The 21,757-nt window shown below is 38.4% G+C and overlaps 1 protein-coding gene across 8 annotated transcripts in view; it reads left to right on the top strand.

The window, feature by feature from the left end:
- ASXL3 (ASXL transcriptional regulator 3) overlaps positions 1-21,757 on the top strand; it is a 145,902-nt gene that overhangs the window by 112,293 nt on the left and 11,852 nt on the right. For all 8 annotated transcript variants that reach the window (XM_060775237.2, XM_060775235.2, XM_060775236.2 and 5 more), the window contains 3 exons: positions 13,590-13,686; positions 16,267-16,372; positions 19,570-21,496. In XM_060775237.2, the coding sequence (XP_060631220.2) occupies positions 13,590-13,686; positions 16,267-16,372; positions 19,570-21,496 (2,130 nt within the window). The remainder of the gene's footprint in view (positions 1-13,589; positions 13,687-16,266; positions 16,373-19,569; positions 21,497-21,757) is intronic.

Below are 21,757 nucleotides of genomic sequence, written 5' to 3'. Positions count from 1 at the left end.
AGTAAAAATATACTATCGTTTCTTCCACAGTAATTCTTTTGTAATTGCTGCTTTTCTACAGCTTACACTGATGCATACTGTTTAGAAAGTGACACAAGTAAGTACCTATCTTACACCATGCATCACTAACTTATGGAATCTGTTGTCAGGGGAACTTGTGATGGGTGCTAGCAAAAGTAGCTTCTGAAAAAAGGATTACACATGCATTGCAGAAGGAAAGGTGCAGCAAAGATGGCTAGCCATAACAAAGAATGAAATCTTCATTTGACTCTGTTGCCTTATAGATGTTAAGCAGTGGTACAATAACAGCTGTTAGAAATTTCCATCACTGCTATAACATCTGTTTCATAATTATGGAATAATTTCCCCTCTTTCCCTTAAGGCCCACTACCCCTGTCCATTGGTGTGACTGATGGTCTGGTTGGAATTGGAGCCCCACTCCAAACTCTACTCTCCATGAGTAATAAATTGTGCCTCAAATACTTTTTGTAATCCCAAAGTATAAATTGTAGCATTTCAGGTTACAATGCAGGATTCATTATACCCAAATTTCTCCCAAAGAGTTTTTAAGCACACACACACAAAACAAGCTAATCCTAAATGTTGTGATGGGTCTTCTTTAGCCACTTGCTAAGGTCTGCCAATTTTGTGTAGTTATGGTGGAAGATGAGGGCAATGGCTTTTTTCTTATTGTGTCCTTTTATCATTGTTGTCCCATATTCCTATAATAACAATAGAGGAAGAGTAACTGTTAAGGACCAGCTTTCCAGACATTTCATGTTGGTAACACATTTTTTAGGCATGCATTATTTCGCGACATGATAATTACTAGCAAACCAGAAGTTAAACCAATCCCTTATAAAAGGTACAGACACATACAAAAATTGTAATAACAAAATGTATGGGATACAAAATATCTCATGAAAACCTTTTATTTGTGTGTGTGTGTGTGTGTGTGTGTCTGTGTGTGTGTATATATATATATATATATATATATATATATATATATATATACACACACGTTATTGCGTATTTCACATAGACTCGGATGTTTCTTGTTACATTCATGTGAAGTTTTTCCCATAGAGGTTACACAAGGGAGAAAAATGCTGTAGTGGATCTCTTCTCTGCAAGTAATGCAGTACTTTGACAACATAGAACAGCTCTTCAAGTGGTCTTTAGCAGAGCTCTGTGTTGTATTATAGGACTCTTCATCATCACACAACAAATGTATCTACTTGCTGTTCCCCATGTTTTGTAAATTTCTTGCTTAATGTACATATGGTTGGCAAAATAGTTCCACAAAATATCACACACTACCGTAGTACCTTAATTATTTAGAAGCTTGCTTGCTTGCTTGCTTGCTTGCTTTCTCCACTCTTTCTCACTCTTTTTCGTTCTCTCTTTTCCCTCCCTCTTTTGGGATGAGTAATTTTAGATTTATCCTTCCAGAAAATTACAGATATACTTTGATCTGGACACCTATTTATATTATTAGTTGCACAAATGCTGCTCTTCTGACTTGTTTTAGCTCTGTATCATTAAGCAAGAAATTTGGTATAATGTTCTGTAGGAATGTTTATCCAACCTATAAATATATAGTTAAATAGGTTTCAGGTCACAGAAACCTGAAAAAAATCCAGAGTACAAAAGGGAATAGGACAGGCCATATATTTCCTTGCACCAGGGGCTCAGTTGGGAACATCAAGAAATCATTAAAATGGCACCCCATTGTGCCTACAAATTGAAGTTCATGTTGTCTTCTTTTAGGTCTTTTCCCTTCTTTGTTTTTTGAGATGTATAAAAATCCTTTGGGTTCAGATCCACTTCAACAGCAATCTTCCTTCTATGCTCTGAGGATGCTGTGCCCTACAGGAATAATTAAAATATGCATTTCTATTTAGAAAAAAATAAGATAGGTAGGGAAAACATAGAAGTGGGTCAGAATATTCATGTATACTCTTTCAAAAAGAGGCACAAATATACAAAAGTCAACCTTTGCCATATTTATTACATTATATTCAGAACTAGGAAACTTTATCTTTTTGGACTACAACTCTCAGAATCTTCCAGCCATTTGGCATGCTGGATAGAGTACTCTGGGAGTTGGGGTGGAAAAAGGCAAGTTTTACGGGCTCTGCTTGTATGACTAGAAAATAATCATTATATGATATGACTTAGGAATACATGGAAAAATAGGTTTTTGTAGAATGTGTGCATCTGTATGTGACTTCAAATAACTTGTTGACTTATGGTGACCCCATGAATTACAGAGTTATCTTAACCAAGGAATATTCAGAGGTGGTGTTGCCAGATCCTTAATCTGTAATATAGCCTACAGAACATTGTAGTTGTATTAGCAGGGCTCATCCTGTTTAGTTTCCAAGATCAGCTGGGATCTGATGCTTTACTCATGTTAAAACCTAGCAACTGATTGAATTTGTCTTCATATGGCATGTTCATCGTAAGTGCAGGGCTCATCCAAATGAGTTTGGTGCAATCTCTGTAGATGGAATATTCTTGCTGATTAAATGTCTTGGCTCTCATACTATTCTTAGCATGCTCAATAATATCAATTTCTTTCCCATTATCTTCCTAGTCATATTTCATATTTACGTGACCTACTGGTATCACAGAAAGGCTGTGCTCTAGGGTTTGTAGGACTCTCCCTAAGCAGCAAATTCCAGGATATCATAGGATTCAGCCATGGAATTGTGGTATTATAATTAGACTGTATAAGAGATTTCCAGATTTAGCTGTCTAGACTCGATGTGGACTTCCAAGAACAAGATTCAGTTGCTTATCACTGTCTTTCATGAAAAAAGAAGTTTCTTTCAGTTCTCTTTTTCATTAATTCCACCTACAGCAGACTATGATAGGTAATTAATGATTGGAATGGAGTATAACCTTCAGCCTCAGACTTAATGGACAAGACATTTTGGAAGTGTCAGGAAATTTTGCCTGTCAAGGAATCTCAAGTGAAACAGCAAAACAGTGTGGGCTTCTTTTTAGAGAAAATGCTAGGAGAGTAGAACATTTCATACAATGTTCAATCTTCTCTGCTTTAAATCAAAGTATCAATTCACTTAAAGTAATAGTTTGGTGGCTTGCTTTCCAAGAGCATTTGGATTACCACATGATTATAAATCAGTATAAACACCCAAGGTATATTTTTCAAGAAGCAGTGTACCTTCCATTCAAAACAAAACAAAACAAAAAAATGGAGCAGCAACATCTTAAGCTAAGCTTTTATGCTTAACTAATATTGAAAGTTCATTTTTATGTATGATGTTTTTATAAATCATTCAGTTACGGTAATATAATATTCGGTATTAAAAATGTTGGCTGCCATCCAGAATGTGACAGCAGGACTTTATTTGATACATCAGCTCCCTCCTCTGTCTGTTCTGCTCTTCCACTGAGCAAATGTTTTGGTTTTTTTCCCCTGCTTTTCTGGATTGTGGCTAATACATTTTTTTAAAAATAGCTCTTTGAGCTGATCTCCTTTTGTTCTTCATGGGATAATATTGTTATGATTACTTGCAGATTTTCTTAGGCACATTCTAGTTATTTTCTTTCTAATTTCCCAACTGGACTGAAAATAGTTTCCTGGTATGGGACTCTTGGGACTGATATCTACTTTGGAGGTTGAGCTGGGTGTGTGTTGCAGTCAGTAGTGTAGAGAGAAGCCACCATCATTTTAATGGTTTTCTAGTGGTCAAAATTTAGGATGGACTGCATGATAACCTGACTGAAAGGAACCCAGGAAGCAAGAGCTAGGGGATAATCCTGCATAAGATTTTCTAGCCAACATTGACAATACAGAGCTAGAGAGTCTGATTCATTATCCAGCAGTATCATATATTCACACTCCATAAATTGGTCCTTGCTTACTGAGTTTTCCCCAGTCCTGAATGGCATCACTGAACAAGGTTTGCATCAAACGTTTGTTACCCTTTTCAAAATTATGTCTCCTAGCCATATTGGGCATTCATCTCTCTTTTGCCACATTAGTGTAGTTTGGTAATACAAGCATATCCTTAAAAAATGTGGTACATATTCACTTGAATGTCATATCAATATGCATAATATATACATTGATCATCAGTATTGATGAATTCAGCATGTTTAACCTTCTCGTACATTGATAGCCAATTTTAAACATGATCTTATTGATACAAGTACTGGCTGAGCACCACCTGAAACATCAATATTTATTTCATCTCACCTTTGTAGATCTCATGATGTCAGGTTGATTCTGCATTTTCACACATTGCAATATATTTATTTAATAGTTATAATATCATGTACATAGAAAGTGTGTTTTTTAGCATTTTTGTTCTGTTTAGCACAGCATTCATATATTTCCATCCGGACTGTTCCAGATTAGTCCCATTAAAAATCAATGGAACAAGTATGTTACATCCAGCTCAGTAAACATAATATGTGATTTCTTCCTTTTGATTTCAACCCATCATGTTTCTTCATTGTAAACCTCACCTCTATTGATATAACAGCCTTTATGTTTTCCCAATCAAAAACATTTTTGAAGCTGTTTCATCCAGCTATTGATCATAATTTGTGCAGCATTTTTAAAATCTTCTTTGTGGATCACTGGCTATGTGTCTGTGTTGTAGGGAGAGAGTGACTTGATCAGTCATGCATTTTTTTCTTTACATTTGCTAGCATTTATTAGCCTTTAGGCTCCCCAGGGTGAAATGACAAGCAGATAAAGAAGGCCTGTGGTGTAAATGGCTTAATTTGTTTTATATAATAGTCAAAAGTGTGATAGCATAAAACCAGTTCTTTTCTTGGCTCATAAGCATTTCATACATGATGAAGGTAAACTAGATGAAGGTATACTAGGTCAAACTTTGTAGTGGTAGGACTTTGGTATGACATGGAGAGCTCGTATCTTGCAGGTCTGACAAATTGCCTCCCAAGAGACAATTGCCCAAACTGTGAAGTCAAGGAACGATTACTGCTCTGCATGATTTTACAGGCTGTTCCTTGATAGCCCAGTAATATGCATACTTTTAATTTTTCTGTGATGCTACATTTCTAATGAGCTAGAAAACCACTGGCTACTTCACAGTTTTTCCAACGTTTATTTTCTTTACTGACATTTTCCCCTTTTTAAATGTTTTCAAGGAATTATGTAGACTACTCTTTGCTTCATAGTCCTGTAAGCATGCAACATAATTTTTAATACTTTCTATTAAAAACAGAAAATCCATACTGAAATGACGTATTGTTAATTTATTGAAGTAAGCTTTCAGTGTCTTAAGTTAAACCCTTACTGTTGCAAAATAGTATAATCAAACCATGTGGAATTTATTGCTCTCTGTGTTAATACCGGAATCACTGGCTATATTAACAAAATCTTTTATTTGAGAAATATATCTTCTACATATCAATTATGCAGAAAGCTTGAGCAGTAGCTTTATATGAGAGCAATAGCAGTATTGAATTGAGCCAAGGGGTGGTGGAGTGATAATGGATTTAGATGGCTGAGTGCTTCTCCATATATCAGTCATGTAAAAGAATCTGAACACCTGTAAAATAAAGTCGCATCCTTTCTAAAGATTTGAGGAGATATTGTATATCAAGCTACCACATTCAATTGACCTGATTTGATGTAGGCTTTAGGAACAAAAGAGTTAAACATCAATAGGAAATTAACAGACTGGGTCTTATTTTGCTCACTAATGTTTGACATTTTCATGGTTTATAAAAATAGAGTGTGGACTATGGCAAATATTTTTCCTCCTGTAAAATGTAAAAATAATTAATGTTTCTAATCTGGTTTCTTCATAAAATACAAATAAGTGCTTGTGTTTCAAAATAGATACATTTGTAACGCTTAATCAGAAAATACCAGAATTCCAAACCTGACAGAATAATCATTGTAATTGTAACAACAACAATGCTTCCAATTTTTTTGTTGTACTGGCTCTTTTGGGCTGCATCTCTTGAAGCCCATAAAATTAATAGTGTATTGTAAACATGTTTTATTGGTATGTTTCTCTAAATTCTAATTTAGCTTTAGTGGTTAATTCATGGCACCTCCATGGCTGTGGATTACTGAAGTAAATATTTACTTTAAAGCTTTGTCTGTCTTGAATTTTCTCATTTTGGGTGAAAATGCATCCTCTGATACCAGAGCTGGGTAAAGCACAGCTAGTACAATAACAACAACAACAACAACAACAACAACAACAACAACAACAACAACAAAAGGAAGTATTGTTGTTACAATTACTATGACAATTCTGTCAGGTTTGGAATTCTGGTCTTTTCTGATTAAGCATTACAAAAGTATCTATTTTGAAACACAAGCATTTGTTTGTATTTATGAAGATTATAAGCATCAATTATTTTTACACTTTACAGGAGGAAAATATTTGCCATAGTCCACAATCAGACTGATTTTCTCCCCTCGTCACATGAAAGCAATGTTGTTATGGGGAGGGTTGCTCTGCTGGCCTCCAATGGCAGGACAGCTGATTACATCCTGATACTTGATACCAGGACCCAAAGAAGTATGGGATGGAACTGAATCTATTTAATAACAATAATAAATGTTATTTTTTACCTGCCTCTTGTCACAGCTCAAGATACAGAAAAAGCACATAATCATAAAATACATATATTAAAACAAATTATCACAGAGTGCATATGGACAGGTTGCTCACCTGTAACTGTGTTTCTGTGAGTGGTCCTCTATGAATTCACACAAATGGGTTTACTGCATCTGCACAGACTCTAACGGAAAGCTTCCCAAGCTCTGATTTTCAATTTTTGTGCTGACCCCAGCCACTCTTCCTCAAGGCATAAAAGGTGCTCCGGCCCCATGCTCTTCAGTTCCTGAGCCACAAGGAACAGCCAGAAAGGAGGAGATTTGCATAGTAGAGGGGAGGGTTTGTGTGAATTCACAGAGGCCACTCGAAGAAACACAGTTACAAGTGAGCAAACTGTCCTCCTTCGTGGTCTCTGTGAATATGCACATATGGAAACTAGCAATCTGAGGTACAATTAGGCAGCACATATGTCAAACCGACACCAGGTAGTGTGTAAACCAAATGTAACATTTATTGGCACATAGCAATAGAAAGTGTGTGATACTGCAGTGCAAACAACACATTCCCCACCAGGCAATGGTAAGTACAGAAGTGCTATATGGAGAGAGAGAAACAACTCTTTCTGCAACAACAGAAGATGTTTGTAGTTGGGAAGGGATATCCTTCAGTACAAACAAGTCTAACAAATGGTCTGATGACCTAGTGCAACCACAGGTACCATATGGGATGGCACAGGACAAGAGAATAAACTTTACAGTGTTATTAGTAAACACATTGTGAAAATTCTCAGTAAAGCATCTGTTAAAATACAGAGGGGAAAGCTTGTTGTCTATTATTGATACAATCAAGAGGTGGCACTAAGTCATGTGTGAGCCATGGGAAGGTCTGGTGGCTAGGCCAGGCTAGAGGAAAGGGGTGATCTGCCAAAGGCAGTTTCTATGTGTGACCTCAAATCCAATCTGTAATGAGACACAAAAGTCAAAGGGTTGGCCCAAATTGCAACCCTGCAAGATGGAGTTCAGAGGGATGCCTCAGAGGAAAGCTGCCGAGGCTGCCATGCCTCTTGTTGAGTGAGGCCAAACAGCAGATAGAGGAGGTCGATGGGCCAGTTAGTAACAAATGTTATGCCAGAAGCAATCCAGTGGAAGAGCCTCTGAGACAAGATATGCAGGCCTAGCTTGTCTGACATTTGAGGGGTCTTCCTCAACCTTACATAGTTGAGGGGTTCTGTCCCTGTAGAAGAGCAATGCCCTTCCAACATCTAGGAGGTGCAGGGTTTTTTTTCTCTCCAGGGGAGTTATGTATCATGTTCTGCAGTTGACGGTGTTTGGTGGTGGTAGGCCTAGCAGTTGGTGATGGAAGGGTTAATGTAAGTTTTAGTTCTAAAGGGTTGACTAATCTGTAAGTAAGAGTTCATGGGTGAAAGCAATTAAGGGTGGGGGTATTGAAGAAATAGGTTGCAGCTGGGTGTTTCTGAATGTAAGGAACTAGCTTTTGGACTGATCTTTGGGAGAAAAGTATTTGTCTTATTTTGGTGGTAGATGCTGCTGGTTTTCCCCGGGTCTCTGGATTTTCGGTATCCCGACCGGTCTCCTGTATGCTTGGAACCCTGGAATCTTGAATCTCTGGACTGGCTTTTGACTGTGGTATAGACTCTTGATCTCTGGTCTTCTCATTGAACTCTCGGCGTTTGACCACTGGACTTGACTTTTTGACTAAGTTGTTATCTTGAACCTGCAACAGTGTTTGCCGTCAGTTTTTGTTTTATATTCTGTGGCCGAGAGCTATCTTTATGTTTTATGTTTTGAACTATTAAATCAGCCAGAAAGTAAGTGCTGTTTTAATTAAACTGTTTCATACAAACTGGGTGTTTGTTTAATTCATCTCTGCCTAAATAATGGCAGAGGCCTGGCAACGTGACAGAGATATAGGGGATTTGGAAAAGGATGGGAAGATGATCTCCTGACTAGTGTGGAGGTGATGTCTGTGCGGAGAACCACTGGGTCCTGGTGGAAGACGAGGTCAGGCTCGTCGGCCCTCAGAGCCACCAGTTTATAGTGGCAACAGGCTGACATGATGGCTATAAGGAAAGCTACTTCCCATGAAAATAGTAGAATGTCAGTCATGGCAAGTGGCTCAAAAGCAGGGCCAGAAATCTGAAAGAGGATGGGTTTGATGCTCCATCCTGGCATCATGGGGCAGATGGGGGGGGGGGTAAAGGTTGTTATATCCTCTGAGAAAGGTCTTTAACAGGTAGATGGTGAAGAGAGAAGGGTTTCCTCTCTACCAGGAAATTGCATCTAGATAGGCTTTGAACAAAGAGAGGGTGGGGCCTCTGCCTGATAGGTTGAAGAGGAAGTACATCTAGTACATGCTGTGGTCAGTAGGACTGTGCAAAATTATCATTAGTCCTTGTAAATTGGATCAAATTTGTACTTACAATGTAATATCTAACATGTGGGTATGGCCAGCACCAAAAACGTAAGAATAAAAACTTACCCAAAATTTTTTCATATGAATTTTGTAAACCTCGGAAGCCCCCAAAGTCAGTTTCATCTTCAGCGCAAGTAAGCAAAGCAAACCCAAAAAGGCTGCCATTCCTCTTTAAATGACCTCTTGCCATTAGGAGAGGCAAGCAGAAAGAGTTCACTGGAAAAGAGACTGAGAAAGCACAGAATTCTGGAAAATGTAGTGTGGGAGGTAAGGAGCCCTATGCCAATTAATAAGAGAAGCATTCAATGAGAGAGCTGTTGTGCCTTTTTTTTCACAAAATGTTTTTATCAAAACTTTTTTTAAAATTCCTAAAATCAGTAGATGTATGGATCTTTCTGAATGTTGGGGGGAATTATCCCCTGTTATCTTGTGGCATTGTATAAAAATTTCAAGATGATAGCTCTTGTATTTTTAAAAAATGGTTTATAAAAACTTTCCCCCTAAAAAATCCATGGCTAAGTGAAACTTTCTGAACTTTGATGGGCTAACAGTGGTAAATGTGTTCTACCATTATAGCAAGTTTCACCCCAATAGCTGTAAAAATGAGAGAGGAGCCCTGAAATTTCCACGTTTGCACAACTATAATGAAAAAGTGACAAAATTTTGTTCCTCTCGTTGTAGCACCAGAATTTTCACTAATGACACTTTAGAAGAGTCATGGGCAAACTATGGTCTTGGACCGTGAGGTTCCTGTAGATAGAGTCCATTGTGATTGTGTCCTCTGGGTGTGACTTGTGGAAGGGGACCCTTTGGCAAACATTGTCGAAACAGGTCCACTAGCCAATAGTTTGAAGTACCGCTCTTGGAATGGTAACGAACTGGAAGTTGTGATGTAGGCAAGAGATGAAGTGATGGATAAACTATGCAATGGCCGGAGGTGAAGATGGGCATAGGGGCCCATCTACCATTAATGCCATGTGGCCAAGAAGGACCTGGATTACTCATGGCTCACTCATTCCCAACAGTGTGCAATCTGTTTCTGGAGGATGTTAAATCTCTCTTAAGGATAAACATTGTTCTGATGAATTTTATTGTTGTTGCTGGGGCAAGGTTTGATTTCTCTGGATTGAGCAGGAGACCCAATGATTTGAGGAGAGATAGGGTGAAGTCCATATGGGATTGCAGAGTTGTTGGTGGCCAGGCCACCAGCAGTCAGTCATTGAGATATGTACTGTGCGGCAAGGAATTTGACATCTTGGTTAGATTTCAACTTGTCATCAGTGCCTGTATTGAACAGGCCTAAGGCAAAAAAGGGAAGATCTTCGATGATTTGTTGGGAGGCCGTGGACAGGCCAGAGGAGCCAATCCAGGCATGTCATTGGATGACAATGGCATGGAAAATCATCTCCCCAGCTGTGTCTGCGTTGTATTTTGCCATCTGTATCTGGTGATGGGCCAGGGAGGAAGCTTCTTGCCGCATCATAGGAAGCACTGCTTGAAACTCCTCTGACAGCTGAGCATGGAAAGGCTGTGCCTTCTCCCAAAGGAGTTGCTGATATGCAGACATGCAGGCCCCATAGTTGAAAATTCTTGTGAGCAGGGAAGCTCCTGAGTAGAGTGTATACCCAAAAGAGTCAAATGTCTTTCATTCCCTGTATGCCAGAGCCAAGTTTTTGATGGGCTGAAGACTGAGAGGCATTCACCATGACCAAGTTCGGATCAGGATGGTTGGCTAGCCAGCTGTGACCCTCATCATCAGTTCAGTACCAGGCCTCAATCTTTTTCAAAGGTGGTGGTATGGAGGATGGAGTTGTCCAGGATGCTTGGGTAACTTCTAGTAGATATGGCAGAAATGGGAGTAATGTGACTGTTGGGGCTTCAGCCTGGACCCTCTTAAAGACCTGGTCGTTGACAGCTTTAGAGGTTTATTTCACTTCCATGCCAAATGCCTCGGCCATTTGGAGCATCTGATCCAAAAAGGCTTGCACATTGTCCAGTGAGAGAGGGTGGAGCCATGCAGTAAGTATCTGGGTCCATTGAGAGGTTGAGATCAAAGGACAATATTGACTCAGAGCACACAGACTCAACAGACTCAGGTTTGAGGTCATTCTTTTTGGAGTGGTGGGACTAGTGTGCCACATGCAGGAGGATCTGAGGGGGTGGACTCTTTATAGCTACCACATGGGCTTCCGGTGCTCTAGATTGTGGTGGTGTGACCAAGCCTTGCTTCAATGCTGAGCCTTGGACCACTCTGGATGGGCAAGAAGTCTGGTGCCCCTTTTCAGGGATGTCTCCGTTAATGGGAAAAGTTCCTTCCCATTGACGGAGACATCAAGGGGTGGTTGGGGTTGGATTGGGGCCCAGACAACAGTGTACATTGATCAGGAAGGAGAGTCCTGTAACTCACTATTCAAAAAGGACTCCACTACAGATTCTGGGGGCAAACATGGACGTTGAGACAGTTTCATGGAAGGTGATGAATGGCACGATAAATCACTTTGAAGTCACATTGTCTACTCTCAAAGTAGAGGAGGAAGAGGACTGTAGTGGGACATATTAGGCCTCAGATGTAGTGGCTCAAAGCCTGCAAGGCCTTCAAAGTGGTCAAGCTTTTAGAAGGGCCTTTGATGATGTCAATGGTGCCATAGAGGTCAATGGAATCAGGACCTGTTGGTACAGGAATGTTTTAGACCTAGACACCGTGTTCTTGCAGGTCTGAGCTGTGAAGGCCTAGCAATGCTGGCATGAACTGACCACATGGTTCTCTCCAAAGCAGAGAAGGCACTTGGAATGGCCTTCAGACTCAGGGATTTTCAATGCACATTGGATACAGTGCTTGAAGCAAGTCATCAACATCTTAGAAAGGCATGTGATTCATGCAAGCAAAGTTCCAGAGAGAGTGGTGGCAGAAAAAAGGGACGAAGGAGCATGAGGCTAGGGCGCCTTTTATGCCCTAGGGAGGAGTGGGTGGGATTACTTCCAAAAATTGAAAATCAGAGCTTGGGAAGCTTTCAGTTAGAGTCTGTGCAGGCACAGTAAACCCATATATGTGTATTCACAGAGACCAGGAAGAAGAAATTTAAAAACAAAGTACAAAGATTATAATTATATACTAATCAAATGTACATTTAAAATTCATGATTTAAAATTCACTGGGTAGTCCTGCTGGACCATTGTCAGTTCTCACTCAACTGCCCTTTTGTCAGCCCACCAACCCACCTGCCTATGTAAGCTTTTGGTCACTTTGGAGCTGTGTAGGACTTTCACTCCTTTTGCCTAGAATACACTTTCAAAATGGACTGTTAAATTGGCTGGGATGGTGTCTGAAATAGGGATGGGTGGGAAGAAGGAACACTGTGAGCATGTATGGCACCTATTTGGTGAAGGGCAGAAATCCAGAACTGCCCTTGTGTGTCCTGCACCTAGACTATTTTTGGAGGTGACCTCTGGGTTTTTACCCTCAATAGAGGTCATGTGGCCTGAAGGTAATGACCCTTGAGTTAACCTTCCTGAAGTGACACACCTGGGAGCAACCCAAATATAAATGGGTTCCTCCTGGGTGCCCAAGTGTTTTCACCCATGAGAAACTAGGGAGATTTGGAGGCGACCAACTGCCTCAGCTGCTCCACGTTGCTCCCACTTTCATTAATTCACCTTGCAGAAAAATTACATGGGTTAAATAAATTTTCCCATATTTGAATTCGTATTTTGTGTGTGCTTCTTATATCCAGATGTTTGTCTTATTTTAATCATGAAGCCACTCATCCTTCAACTGCCCTTTTGATTTCCCTGCGCAGCCGAAGATCAACACTGTGAAATTCATCAAAAGAGAGTAGAGGAAATCTTATGTCCCTGAGACCATTGTGTTTTACTGGCTTGGAATCTGTACCCAGAGCAATTTTGTTGGTCAATTTATTTCTTTTGAAGTTCATATTTAATATTTTAAACTTTATATTATTGTTTTTGGTTTTGTTGTTGTTTGTTGCAGAGTGACTTACAAAAATGGCACAAATTAAAATAATTAAATAAATAAAAGTAAGTATATTAATCCTATATAAAATTACCATTACTAAGAATCTAATAATAAATTGTTGGACATGAAAATAGCTTTCTGGAAATCCCTACATCTTTTTGTTTAATGATTAATAACTATTATTGGACATTATAAATTCAGTTTACTTGTTCTTTCCACTCTTTTCACATTTTTTGGTTTCACTTGCTTTTAATATAGCGCTGGAGCTACATTATAAGCTAAATTAATCTGCAATTTTAAACACTTACATGTGAGTAAACCTATTGAATCCAATGGATCTTTGTGACTAAATGTGCATAATCTGTGAAAATAAGTTGTGTATGATTTTCATTAATGTAGGCACACTTTTTCAGGATTAGGCCACTTGCATTTATTATGACGATTATAATGAAAATGCTATTTAAAAACGAGGAGATTATTCCCTTTTGTTATTCCTGCTTTTTATCCTTCCCTCTTTCATATAATTGGAGCTGTATTCTTATGTACTCTTATTTGACACAACCTCTGATGGTATCTTTTGCTACCACTCGCTTATTTTCTAGATGGGAAGTGATGGAGTTTTGCGCCTCAGTAGTTCTGCTCTAAATAATGAATTCTTTGCATATGCAGCACAAGGGTGGAAACAACGATTGGCAGAAGGTAATTTTCTACTTGTTATTAGATTTAACCAAATAGTGAATTTTCATTTCTGAAGAGCTGTTTTCTTCTGTGATGAATACAAATATTCACACTGTAAATGTGTGTTTTTGTAAGTGAAAATGTAATGTGACAAGACGTTTACATATATACTACCATCGTTCATTCTCAAATTTATTTGAGCATGCCTGCTTATTTATACATGGCCCTGGAAAGCCATTTGGTTGACCTTATTTAAAATCTGGACATGCATTTTGATCAGTATCAACTTTAGAAACCGAAATGCATGTGACTAAATTCTACTAATATATTTTAGTGATACTAGAGCTAATGATCCAAATAATACTTTTGAGGGTTCTAATCTACTACCATATATACTAGAAGATAAGCTGAGCTTTTCAGCCTTGTTTTGGGTGGAAAAACCCTCCCTCATCTTATAATGGGGTCAAGCCAGGCAGGCAGTGGAGCCTGGAGCCTACTGCTTGCTATAAGTGATTTATTTCTCTCTCTTCTCCCCCTTCCTTATCAGTCTGTTTTCTTTTCCAAATCCTCCCTCATTCGCTCAAGAGGAAGAGAAGCTCTTGAAATTAATCTTATAAAAGCATTTCCCCCTGAAATATTTGTTAATCTCTCCTACAGATATATAGGCATGTCCCCTTTCAAACCTTTGCAATCCCTATGCACCTATATATTATCTGGATCTATCTGTGTGTCTATCTATATACATTAATTTTATATATGAATTTTACCCTAATATGTTTGTAGGTTTTTGCAAATCCTATATACACATGGATATCTAGAGATTTCTATGTACCTGTACATCTGTATCTATATGTATACATTATATATATATATATATATATATATATTCCCCTCACATGTTTGCAAGTCTCTGCAAATTCTATGTAGATACAGATATTGATAAATATATAGAGGTACTTATATCTGTGTGTATATGTGTGTGTGTGCATAATATTTTCTATATGAATTTCCCCCTCACATGCTTTCAAGTCTTTGCAAATTCTATATAGATATAATTATCTATATATAGATAGGTGTCTAGATAGATAGATATGAATATAGATATATAGGGCTTGTCCAATCTCGATAAAATAGTAAAGAGTAGAGACATCACACTGGTAACAAAGATCTGCATAGTCAAAGCCATGGTATTCCCTGTAGTAACCTACGGATGTGAGAGCTGGACCTTAGGGAAGGCTGAGAGAAGAAAGATAGATGCTTTTGAACTGTGGTGTTGGAGGAAAGTTCTGAGAGTGGCTTGGACTGCGAGAAGATCCAACCAGTCCATCCTCCAGGAAATAAAGCCTGACTGCTCATTGGAGGGAAGGATACTAGAAACCAAGTTGAAGTACTTTGGCCACATCATGAGGAGACAGCAAAGCCTAGAGAAGACAATTATGCTGGGGAAAGTGGAAGGTAAAAGGAAGAGGGGCCGACCAAGGGCAAGATGGATGGATGGCATCAATGAAGTGATGGATGGAATCAATGAAGTGACTGGACTGACCTTGAAGGAGCTGGGGGTGGTGACGCCCGACAGGGAGCTCTGGCGTGGGCTGGTCCATGAGGTCACGAAGAGTCGAGGACAGCTGAACGAATGAACAACAACAACAGGGCTTGTGAATATTACAGGGGGAAATGCACACACAAATATATATAGACATGAGATAGGTATGAATATAGATATATAGGGCTTACAAATATTGCAAGGGAAATGCACACACACACACACATCTAGAGAGAGTGGTGTCTGGATGGATATAAACATAGATATATAGGGCTTGCAAGTATTGCAGGAGTGAAATGCATATAGAGAGATAGGATTTGCAAATATTTCAAGGGAAAATGCACATGTGAAGTTAGTATATATAATTATAGATCTATACTTAGCTTTGCATTGTTTATATAGGCATAGAATGTTTGCCTGTTACTATGTTATAAGCAGGCCTGAGTCCCCATGAAAAGATAGGGCGGGATACAAATGAAGTATTATTTTTATTGTTGTTGTTGTTCATACCATATTGTTTTCATGGACCCTACTTTTCCACTTACAGGGCTAGTTTACTGTTTTTCTTTGTAATATAGTAAATATTCAAAAACACCCTACTGATACCTCAATTAAAGTAATTTTATTGATATCTATTTTTATTTTTGAAACTTACCGGTAGCTGCTGCATTTCCCACCCTAGGCTTATACTCGAGTCAGTGGTAAAATTACGTGCCTTGGCTTATATTCAGGTTGGCTTATATTTTATAATATATGGTACAGTGCCCCCGTGACACTTGAATAGTAGCTTCACAAGTTGGGGGACCATTGAGAACAGTAACCCATAGCTTTCATGAGATTGTAGTTGTATAATGGTGTTTTGAAAGAGATGGTGTGTGTGCTTGGATATACGCACTGCAATCTGGAAATAATCTGTGAAATCACAATCATCCAAGCCATGTCTGACCAACCCATATTCAAGTGGAGTTTCTGCAAAGAATCTCACTCAACATGCAACTGCACCTTTACCCCAAACCTTGGGAGCCTATATTCAATACCCCATTGATTCTCTCTTTTAGGAGAATTTACTCCTGAAATGCAGTTACGCATCAGACAGGAAATTGAAAAGGAAAAGAAAACTGAACCCTGGAAAGAGAGGTTCTTTGAAAGATTTTATGGAGAAAAGTAAGTATCAAAAGGAAAGCTAAAGGAAAGGGGTACTTCTATGTACTTTAACCCAGAAAGGTAAATAATGTGTACTTAAACATATAAAATTTGTCTCTCATATAGAATTTTTTTATGATTTAAATATTCTTATTCTTTTCAGGGCCAGATAAAGCATAGTTAAAATATATAGCAATATAAAGACACAGATCCCAGATTTTAAAAAGATCAAAATTATTAATACCAATATAATGTAAGTTTAGTTTCCTAAGTTATAATTGATGGTGTAGTCAATATAAACTCCCTATTTAATAAAGGCAGCAGTTCTAGTCCATTAATTTAGAAATGCCTTCCTGGGCCACTGTAGCCTTTTCTCTCTCTCTTCACCACTTATTTTTCAGGCCTTTGTCCTGTCTCTCATGCCTAAATTGTAATTCTGTGGGCAGACACGGTAATTTCTGTATTGCTGGATAAACTGGGAGGGTAGTGTAATTTTAATTGATTAACAGTGTTAGCAGTAGCAATCCTGTTGCATATATTGGATAAAATTATAGCACCATCTCAGCCCTTATCTTTAATGCAGTTTTGTTCAAGTTGTGTTTAAAGTTGGGAATGGGATGCAGTTGAAAATACAGATGGGTTGGGAGAACAGAACAATTCATCAACCACTTTTTTCTAGGGGTGTGTGAAATTCCATTGGTCGATTCAGAATCTGGATAATATCGGAAATTTGGTAGCCAAGCCACCAGAAATGGACTGGGAAGGACCTCTTCAGAGCCTTCCCAGAATGAGAAATAGACCACCTAATCTTTCAGCTAAAAAATTCTGAAATATTTGTTGTTTTGGACTTACTTTTCACATTACTATTTTGGCCATTTGTTTGTTTTGCAAGCACAATCAGCAATCTCTCCATGGGGCTGAGCAGCAAGCCACATTTGTGCCATTGTTTGTCAGCCAATCAGAGGCCTGGTTCTGTACATTCTCCTTCCCTCTTGTGAAGCATGCTGGCTTGGTCTTCAAATCCCAGAAACCCCTCTTGTGTTTTTTAAATGCTATTGTAAAAACTTTAAACATTTCCTAAAAATTAGTGGACTTGTGAAATGATTAGAACCTTGGCAGGCTCACATTCATAAATGTGTCCTACAAGTGTGGCAAGTTTCATCCTGATAGTCCTAAAAATGATGGAGAAATGATTCCCCTAAATGTTCCTGAATGTAGCCAGCAGCATCACATTTCTCAGCCAATCAGAGGCCTGGTTCTATTCATTCTCCTCCCCTCTTGTGGTGCACACTGGTTTGGACTTCAAATAACAGAAACCCCTCCTGTGGTCTTTTTAAAATAAAATGTTATTGGTAAAAACATTTTTTAAAAATCCCAAAAATCAGTGGATTAGTGAAATGTTGTGAAACTTGGCAGACTTGCAGTTGTAAATGTGGCGCACTAGTGTAGCAAGTTGCATCTTGATAGCCATAAAAAATAATTTTTCAAGCCTCTCAGACAGAGAGAATGTGATTGGCCCAAGGTGCTTACATTGGAAAAAAATTCCTAAAACTCAGTGGATGAGTGGATCTTTCTGAAACTTGGCCAGAATTATTACCTACTCCTATTCTGTTGCTGTGAAGAAATTCCAGTGGATACCTCTTTTGTTTTTGTTTTATGTTATTTGTAAAACCTTTAAAAATTTCAAAAACTTCAGTGGATTAGTGAAATGAATTGAAACTTGGCAGGCTTGTTGTTATAAATGTGTCCTACAAGTGTGGCATGTTTGATTCCGATAGCCAGAAAAATTACCAACACCACCCCGAATGATCCTTAACGCAGCCAGCTGCATCACATTTCTCAACCAATCACAGGCCTGGCTCTGTCCATTCCCCTGCCTTCCTGTGGAGCACACTAGTTTGGACTTCAAATTGCAGAAACCTATATTGTGGGTTGTTTTTAAATAAAAATGTTATTGGTAAATACTTTTAGAATTTCCCAAAAATCAGCAGATCAGCAAAATGATTTGAAACTTGGCAGGCACCAATTGACCAAATCTTCCCAGAACAAAAATGTACCTCTGAATCCTGAATTATGGATCTGAAAAAAACTCTCCCAAATTTCCCAAAAACTGAACCAAGAGGAGGGGCATCCAAAAGCAGAGCTGAAAATGGTATGGGTTTGTACAGTTTTGCATACCCAACTTTTTTTCCATTGCTATCCTGCCAGCAAAATTCACCTTTGCTATCACAACCCAATTTGTGTAGCTGGTGGGAGAAACCAGGCTTTGAGATACTATATTTTGATTGAAGATGCAAATATTGACAAACATTTGCCACATTCCTAGAGTAGTGTTAAATTATCTTCTACTGCTCTTATATTTTAAATGTGATTGGGGCAGATCAGCATTTACAGGGATTAACTGATAAATCTCATTCATTTCAATGGGTCTGCTCTAGTTGGAATTAACATGGGATTTAGCCTGTGGATCTTCCAATGCGATGTTACATGTATTTTGTACTGCTAACTTTGAAGACAGCCATGCTTGACTTTTCCAAAAGTCCTAATTTACTCAACGCTAGGTTATTTTCAACATTTTTAAATAGCTGAAATTATTTTTTGTTCAACAGACTGGAACAAACGGACTTGCTGGAATTAACATAATCTGAGTTAACTTACTTGTTAGTTATCAAAACAGATGCTGTATAAAATTAGGGAGTTTGCACCAGTTTTTCATACAGAATCAACCAAGAGTTACCAGCTTCTCTTGCTGCAGTTAATAATTCCAGTTCTATAACAGTGTTTGGCAGCTTTTTCTCAAGATAGGAATTCCAATTTTTCAGAAAACCCATTTTCAGTTTGGGATTCTGAAATAACATATTGTCTTTAAATTGTTGTATTGTTGCTCAGTATTAAACTTTTAACTATGGGCATCTCTTACAGTTGTTGTTGAAAAGGTAAGTAATTTTATATTTGTTTTTTAAAAGCAGTGTTTTGTGAATGCAGTCTAAAATGAATCATTTAATATTTTCCAATATAGCATTTGAAAATCCATGGTGACATGCAGATGGGTTTTTTTCTATAATTACCAAAATGGCTGATTTATCTTAGTTCTCTTATTCTATATATTCACATGACCAATATTTTACTTTTGATATAATGAAGTTGATTTTCTTTCTGAAATAGAGGATATTTGAAGTGTGATAACTGGGTAATTTTATTTTCTGATTTATGACTAGGCTTGGAATGTCAATAGATGAGTCTATGAAGCTTACATCTGTCCAAAACAATAATGCAGATGAAGAGAGTTCACCACGTGAGTCCTCAGAATTGCCAGGACCTTCAGGAGAATCAACTTTTGATGATCATGAAGAGAAAACCAACCAGCTACCACTTTTGGCAGAAAGAGATTTCTGTCAATCACTTTGCCATATGGAACATATTTCATCCAAGGATCTAATAGCTGAAGACATTTTAATACCGGAAGAATCTGTTATTCAAGAAGAGATTGCTGAGGAGGTAGAAACAAGTATCTGTGAATGTCAAGAGGAGATCCATAAAACAGAAGAAGTGAGCTCTGAACAGCTAGTTAGCCCCAATGATACAAATGAAGAAACAGAAATTATACCACTCACAGGGAACTCTGAATCCTGTTTTGTGATAAACAATGTAGTGAGCACATTGTCTCATGTTGAAATTAAAGTAGAAGAGAGAGTGGACTATTCCCAGGAAGAAATGGCAGTCATGACTGATCAGCTGGAAAATAGCTTATCCCCTTCACAGTCTGCTTCATCTACAAACTCTATAAGTAACATGGAAGAAAAAGATGTGGATGCCTCAAAAGAGCTAAGTCTTCATGGAAAATATTCTCCTGTCCTAAATGGCTCCTTATTCACTGGTGGGAGTGTTGCTGTACACATGGAGCTGCAAAGTGACCCTGATGAACAGTCATCAGAAAATGCTTGCATTTCTGAAACATCCTTTTCCTCTGAAAGCCCAGAGGAGCCATCTATCAGTATCGCATCTCCTGGAGGTGACACACAGTCTACTTCAGAGGAACCTTGCACTCCAGTATCTCTGGAAACAGCTTGTTCATCTGACATATCTTGCACTGAAAATCCTGAAGTTGATAGTCAACAAAAACCTATTGATGATCATATTAACACATCTTTAATGTCTGAAGTATCTCCAATCCCTGCCTCACCTGTAACCTCAGAAGCATCTCTTATGTCAAATTTGCCTCTAACTTCAGAGGCATCACCTGTTTCTAATTTACCTTTACCATCAGAAACCTCACCAATGTCTGACTTGCCCCTGACATCTGAAACCTCTTCAGTCTCTTCTGTTCTTTTAGCTTCTGAAACATCTCATTCTAATAGTTTGTTGTTACCTTCAGAAGCATCTCCGCTTTCTGATTCCCCATTGACTGAAAGGTTTATTCAGCAAAGAAAATCACCATGTTCATCTGAAGAATCCATGTCATCAGTAAAAGAAGAAACCTTTTCAATTTCTAATGCTTCGCAAGAAGAAAATCTTGAGTCACAACAGAAACAGCCCCACAGTGCATCAGAAACAATGAAAACTGACATACCTGAAGGTTCAGCAGTAGAAGAATCCCAGTCTAGAAACTTCACAAATCAAGCATGTAAGTTGCACACTGAAATGGAAAAAACTATTATTTCTTCTATTGCAGAACGATCTCCCCCAGAAGTAATAAAAATTAGAAACCATGGTGTCCAGCACAGAACTGAAAAGAAAGGTGCAATCCCTCAGCTGGAAGTATCTGTTCTGACTGAAGCTGGAGGATGCAAAAATGCTGAATCTCTTCCATCTAAATCTCATGATAAGCTATATACCTCATCATCATCAGAAAAGTTCTCAGAAGTGGGCAGAAGCAAATCTCACAAGCTTCAAGGAAGTACACAGAGTCGATTTGAAGGTTCCCATTCTTCAAAATCATCTGAAGCTACAAAATCACCAGAAACAAGAGGTGAAAACAGGGACCTGGAGATTCCAAAGAGGAAGACTGCTGAACACTATGGATTTGGCATCTGCAAAGAGAAGCGAGCAAGAATTGAAGATGACCAGTCTCATCGAAATACCTCAACAAGTTCATCCGAAAGAGAGCCTCCACCTAGAGAGGAGCCAAGGGTTCCACCTCTTAAGGTAAACAGATGGCCGAGGGGCAGGGAGAACAGTAAAACAAACCTTACTATGTCCACTATCTGGAAGATATTGAATGTTGGGTTCATTTAAGAGAAAAAAATCAAGATAATTAATCTTTTCCTACATGGGTTTCCACTTACAAATACAATTGGTATCTGCCAGTAAGTAATTGGCATCTGACAACAATCCATTTTCATATATACAGAGATGCTAGTTTAATTGCCAGCTGCTAGTAGAAAGATTTCCATATGAAGTCATATG

This window comes from Anolis sagrei, chromosome 4 (assembly GCF_037176765.1).
Source record: "Anolis sagrei isolate rAnoSag1 chromosome 4, rAnoSag1.mat, whole genome shotgun sequence".
Lineage (NCBI taxonomy): Eukaryota > Metazoa > Chordata > Lepidosauria > Squamata > Dactyloidae > Anolis > Anolis sagrei.
Note: the sequence above shows the minus strand (reverse complement) of the source record. Positions and strands in the feature narration are given on the sequence as shown.